Source organism: Pollicipes pollicipes, unplaced genomic scaffold, assembly GCF_011947565.3.
Source record: "Pollicipes pollicipes isolate AB1234 unplaced genomic scaffold, Ppol_2.1 Scaffold_3087;HRSCAF=3621_pilon_pilon_pilon, whole genome shotgun sequence".
Taxonomy (NCBI): domain Eukaryota; kingdom Metazoa; phylum Arthropoda; class Thecostraca; order Pollicipedomorpha; family Pollicipedidae; genus Pollicipes; species Pollicipes pollicipes.
In genome coordinates, this window is record NW_023596225.1 from 4,443,651 (window position 1) to 4,449,829 (window position 6,179).

Sequence of the window (6,179 nt, forward strand, 5' to 3'; positions counted from 1 at the left end):
GACTACAGAACTTCACTGACTGAATAAACCCATAAGTACCCATATTTTATGGGCAACTACAAGCAGTGTATGTTGTAGCACAAAATGTGCTACGTGATTGAGACTTGCACGGTTTGCTCAGCGATGTTTGAGAGTCCATTGACGTCCATCATGTTTGGGGAAACGCGATCGCGGACGCCAGATCTGAACACCTAAACGATACTTTACTGTCTGGCCCTGCACGCCACCTGGCCTGTGGGGTGGCAGGATTTGAAATTGTTTGACATCAGATTGAACCATTCCTTAGGATCCGTCTGCGCTGTGAAGCCTGGCCTGACTTTGAGCCGCATTAGGTCGGCAGCCATACAGGTTACATTACATTTGCTGCACGAAACGATCGGTTATTCAACTGCCAGCGCGGCTTCGCGGCGCCGTTCAGATGTAATTCTGAAGAAACGTAACATTTTGAGAGAAGCTGCCCCCTCTCCCTCCACTTCACCCGAGCGTGGGTTAAAGCTGGATACCACATTTGAGTGGTAGAGTGGTGGAACGTGGTGACCATCCGTCCATATATTGACGAAAGCTGCAGGAGTGGTACCCGTCACAAAAGGCTTGATGCTACCAGCCAACTTGATGCACACTCTCGAATGACGCGTCAGCACATGCCGTCCCCAAACACGTGCCACTGGGTGGCACGCATCAGTGCCAGCACATACTGCACCAGCACGCGTGCTTCAGATGTAACAGGTCGGTCGCCATCAGACAGCTTGGTAAACGCGGCACATGTCACTCTTAGACGTGATTCAACGGCAGGTGTCGTGGCACGATGGTGAACGGCATACTGCAGACGGCGCAGCGGAGTTCGGGGGGCGAGACTCTACAGCGGGTCTATGTACTCCTCCCCGACTGCCACCACGTCAATCTCGGGCTTCACCTGACGACAAAAGAGGGTCACGGTCACAGCTCGTCGAGGGTCACGGTCACAGCGCGACAAGGGTCACAGCACGACAAGGGTCACGGTTACAGCGCGACAAGGGTCACGGTCACAGCGCGACAAGGGTCACGGTCACAGCACGACAAGGGTCACGGTTACAGCGCGACAAGGGTCACGGTCACAGCGCGACAAGGGTCACGGTCACAGCGCGTCGAGGGTCACGGTTACAGCGCGACAAGTCGCAGGGCGCAAGGAAGATCACCAGTGCCGCACATCCCCTGAGCGCATTAAGAACTTAGAACAGAGACATGCTTATGGTCTCCATGAAATAACCATAACAGACCCTTTGAATGCCAGATTATCGGAAGCATCAGCATTTTATAAGCAGAAAGCATGCACTGTGTTTACGTATGATGGCCCTCGCCTAAAAAAGGGAGCTCTAAATTAAAATGAAAAACGATGCCTTGCAAAATACATCCCAGGGAAGAAATGGGTGTGGCATTGTATAAATTGTATAAATTACCTGAAGGGGCGGCCCAGCAACCTAATCTTCTAAATAATGGGATCAAGCATTGACCTAGCAACGTGAAGTGTGATACCAATTGTAAGATTTCGTCGAGACCAATCCACTGCTTTTTCCCGCTAAGCTCCACCTTTATTAGTTTCGGAATGGCGGAGGGATCGCATTGTCCCCTCCACCAACACTTCGCGCTATGGAAAACGGCGAATAAGGGCAGGAAATGCTTTGCCCAGGGTCACTCAAATGGGGGTCTGGAAACGAATTGTCCCAAAGAGGTACGGTCTGATGGGGTCCAATGAGTATAAGCTGTTTTTTTACTGCGGCATCTGCCCCACGTCGACATGGTATCTATCACTTGACCTTTCCACTTGCGTCATCTTAAGTCATCAAAATACCGTGAACAGCTGACTGACTTATTTAAGCCTCGACGTGTCTGTTGCCACTCTTTTCAGACCGGACCGTTCCATCGCGCAAGATAGCCTTGATCTAGTCTACGTGGCCCGCACCGTCACTGCTCTGGACGTTACAGTCCACACACTGTACTGCCCTGGCCGTTACAGTCCACACACTGTACTGCTCTGGACGTTACAGTCCACACACTGTACTGCTCTGGACGTTACAGTCCACACACTGTACTGCCCTGGCCGTTACGGTCCACACACTGTACTGCCCTGGCCGTTGCAGTCCACACACTGTACTGCTCTGGCCGTTACAGTCCACACACTGTACTGCTCTGGCCGTTACAGTCCACACACTGCACTGCAAGAATAACATGTCGCAGGCGTACAAAGCCGATGGAAAGCTCGCACGATCAATCATCAGCAGACGCTGCAGGTAAGCGCCACCAGGGGACCAGCCGCAGATGCGGCTAGCTATCTTTTACTAAAATCTCATGACACATGCTTTTGAAAGCCTGACTGGTGGGACAGCTCTACTGAAGCAATCCACTGTAATGTAGAGTTACGAGTACCCTTTCGAAGATGGGCCGCTCCACCTGAGCTGTAATTGCATTGGAATGGCTACCACCTCACACAATAGACGCACCACATTGTACATCCAGGGCGGCGGCCCAAAAACACATGCGAAATCCCACCATGACCGGCGACCCCCCATACAACAACTGGTAGATAGCACCGCTACCGCAGGCAGATGCCACGGTGTGAGACGATTACATGTGCTCGAGACTGCATACATACGCGACATGGACCTACCTATTCACTGCAAAGTCAGCGCACCGGGGGTCCCAGCCCTCTAAGGCTGCCCCCACGAATAAGACCTAATATGCAAAGAAAGTGTACTTCCACTGCTACGTATGTAAATTATATTTCGATATAAGGTCGAAATCCTGGTTTACTGCGGTGCATCATGTTGTTGGTGTGCGCTGCAGATCACTTGACATCGATTTTGATCCCCTTGCCTCCTAACTATGACGCACTGTGGGCTGGATGTTTATAACGTGGTAGCAAATGCATAGCGTGTCCCAGTCGTTAAGCCTCCATCACAGGGGTGCAGTTTCGCAAGGTAGGTTTGGTGGGGGAGGGACGGGGGCTGAGCAAAATGGCCAATCTTATCCATAAAATGCACTAAAAACGGAGCACTCTCCGCATATGACCCAACTTCGTTTCAAAACAAGCGAGTCGGAGGCCTTTGACTAAAAACTACGCCCCTCCAATACGTTCCCGCGCTCTGCTTTGGCGGGAAATGCTGTCGCCGGGCGTCCCGACCATTTTGTTGAGCGTCGATGGCCGAAACCAGATTTCGATAATCGACGCCAGGTCGATGATATGTAGCTTCAGCCGTTGTTGGATGTGTGCGGCCCCGGGAATACAGAGCGTGAGTTGGATGTGTGCGGCCTCGGGAATACAGAGCGTGAGTTGGATGTGTGCGGCCTCGGGAATACAGAGCGTGAGTTGGATGTGTGCGGCCTCGGGAATACAGAGCGTGAGTTGGATGTGTGCGGCCTCGGGAATACAGAGCGTGAGTTGGATGTGTGCGGCCCCGGGAATACAGAGCGTGAGTTGGATGTGTGCGGCCTCGGGAATACAGAGCGTGAGTTGGATGTGTGCGGCCCCGGGAATACAGAGCGTGAGTTGGTACGCGCCACTATTTAGCGCCACCACGGAAATCTCCGTACGGTAGCCGAAAAGCGAAGTGCGTGCTGCAATGCAGCATTCGCGCTGGACATGTTCGGCGCGGCTAGTGTTGTTTTGAAGTTCATTATCAGACGATTCCCTCATTCGGTTTAGCCGGCTGTCATTTTGTGATCGGCTCCAACCAGCCATGGTTTTTCCGAACTTCGGCGGCTGGTAAATTCGTGAGGTTCTTGGATGCTAATATTTGGTCGATTTGCTTTAATTATTCAGTAAGCCATTGCGACAGAATAACGAAACTTTCGCAGTTCAAAGAACTTAAAACATCACTGAATGATGACAAAATACTCAAGACAATAACGCAAAATACCTAGCACGTTAAAACAAAAACGCGATATTTCTCATGGCGGATTATAGGTACAGCCAGTTTATTATCATGAATATTGGCTATGAGCATCATCCGATTGGTAGATACCTTGTCGTACAGGTGAGGGAAGGCACCGTTGGCGTGATATTTGTCCCTAACGCGCTCGTAAGCGGTCAGGTCAAACATCTCCTCGAACTCCTTCCGCGACATGAAGATGTCGGCGTAAAGGAAAGGGTAGCCGCCAACATCCCGGCAAAACCTGCAGGGCACGGACAGTTGGCTATCAGACGAGCACAGGGGATCACCTGGGCATGTGACACGCAGACGTATAGCTCTTATGCTGTAGGGAACACCCGAGTTGCAATTCCACAAGATATTTCATTTGCGCTCATGAGCATGTCAATAAAATAACTGACCCAGTCAGATTGGTAAGGCGTCGAAACAATAAAGAAAGAAAATTGCTGGCTCCCACATATGCTGGCATGAAAACACTTTTGTCACAACCGGGTACCATATTATACACAAGGAAAACTTCAAAACGTTCGCGGTTCTTATAAGCGCGTTGTGCCGGCGAAGCTCCCGTTCGCCAGCAGTGACTGACTTCTCCATGGCGCGCATCTGGCGAACCGCATCGTATCGTTGCTTGCGTCGCACCGGTCCCGGCACGCCGTACACGCCCAGGTCGTTAAACATGGCCCAGCCGGCACCAGGGCACAGCTGGTCAGGCCTCGGGGGACGCAGCTGACCCCTGCCGGAGCGTCGGGGGTCAAGAGTGATCGTACACCACTCAAGCGGAGAGGGGGAGAAATGGGCAACGACAAGGCAGACGTGTCCCTGGATCCCATGAAAATCCTAAATCACAAAACACGCTTCCACAATGTTTCAAACAGGATCCCAAACCTTTCAAAACTCTTAAGCAACTTTTTGTTTAACGAACCCAGATCTTAGAAAATTCTTGGTACACATCAAAAACATCTCAGACACAAGAGCATTCTTCAGCAAAACCTAAAAAGAACCTGGATCTCAGAACGTGGCCAGATTCCAGAAAACCGAAGGCCTTCTGATATCTACAACACATTGCAAGACTTACGATGTTTGTAGATATGCCGTCCAAAGGTAAAACCCCATGTGTTAATTCTTGGCCGTTTTTGGTTTTTAATGTCTTCTGATGCGTCTACTCATGCTAGATTTGGTCATTAAAACCATCGGTCCAAATTTTCACAAGCTTTTAACGCATTATTTTAACTAAAAGCGCGTGCAAATATGAATCATTGGTTTAACAATCTGAATTTATGATGAGGAGACGGATCAGATGACATAAAAAACGCAAAATGGCCAGAAATGGACATGTGGAGTTTTACCTTTGGACGGCAGAAGTCTCAGGAGATCCTGGTATCACCTTCAGCAGAATTTTCAAGCTTTCAAAAACCATAAAGTGGACAAACTAAATGTCACTACAGATCAGCTTGTCAGAGACCTTAGTAAAAATGATGATATAACGGTTGAATATAGCGGTAAGTGTAAGGGCATCGTAGTTTCTTTATACCATAGCATAAACAAAGTGTAAAGGCTTTGCAAATGATCTTCAAGATCGCTATTTCGGTTCAAAACCCCATGCAAATGAGGAGCATTCTCTTTAATACTTAGTTGGATACACACCGTATCGTATCAATGGCTGCCAATTGCTCATCTTTTAATCCCCTAAATGTTGGTGACTTGTAAAAGCTGTTGCTCGCTATTAAAAGGAAAAATCGAGTGTGATCGAAAGGCAACTTTGCATGTTGAATGCATTACTCATATTAGTTTCGATAAATACAAGTACCCGAAATATCATTGCATCTATCCTTTCTCCTGGTTATCCTATGGCGACAACAGTGCTGTCTTATCTATATGCATAATGTTCCTCACAAATGCACTTAACAGCTGAAACGATTTACAAACCATGAAGGACAGAGAATATGGCATGACAGGCGTGACAGCGGCCATATCAACTTTGAAAAGCGAAGCAGCCGCTCAACTGCATAGGTACGGACTGGAAAAACAAATACATTCCATGGAAAGAGCTTCTCATTAGCCCTCACACTACGCATGTTTTTCACTCGCACGGGGCCGACCACATCACAGGCCGTCCTCACATCTCCGAAACAAAACAAGCTAAAGACATGGAGAAAACGGCAATGGAAAGCTCTCGTAAAAATGAACCAGATGGCTGTGACAAAGTGATGAAGCCTTCCTCGGTTGACGTGGGATGACCTGACTACAAAAAACAGGACAACAGCAATATACTTC

The 6,179-nt window shown here is 49.1% G+C and overlaps 1 protein-coding gene across 1 annotated transcript; it reads right to left on the reverse strand.

Annotated features, from left to right (window-relative positions):
- Window positions 1-529: 529 nt before the first annotated feature.
- LOC119090441 (delta(24)-sterol reductase-like) lies at window positions 530-4,635 on the reverse strand. Its single transcript, XM_037213246.1, has 3 exons — window positions 4,492-4,635; window positions 3,999-4,149; window positions 530-913 (listed from the first exon to the last, which is right to left on the reverse strand). Exons 1-3 carry the CDS (start codon window positions 4,581-4,583, stop codon window positions 857-859), a joined length of 300 nt encoding a protein of 99 aa, XP_037069141.1. The 5' UTR covers window positions 4,584-4,635; the 3' UTR covers window positions 530-856.
- Between the last annotated feature and the right edge of the window lie 1,544 nt (window positions 4,636-6,179).

What these genes read in the sequence shown, in the direction of transcription:
- LOC119090441 (XM_037213246.1), bottom strand. Translation starts at nt 4,583, where the DNA reads ATGTTTAACGACCTGGGCGTGTACGGCGTGCCGGGACCGGTGCGACGC. An exon ending in CAGATGCGCGCCATGGAGAA is followed by an intron (nt 4,150 to 4,491) that starts GTCAGTCACTGC and finishes CGTGCCCTGCAG; the next exon opens with GTTTTGCCGGGATGTTGGCG. An exon ending in TCCCTCACCTGTACGACAAG is followed by an intron (nt 914 to 3,998) that starts GTATCTACCAAT and finishes TTTTGTCGTCAG; the next exon opens with GTGAAGCCCGAGATTGACGT.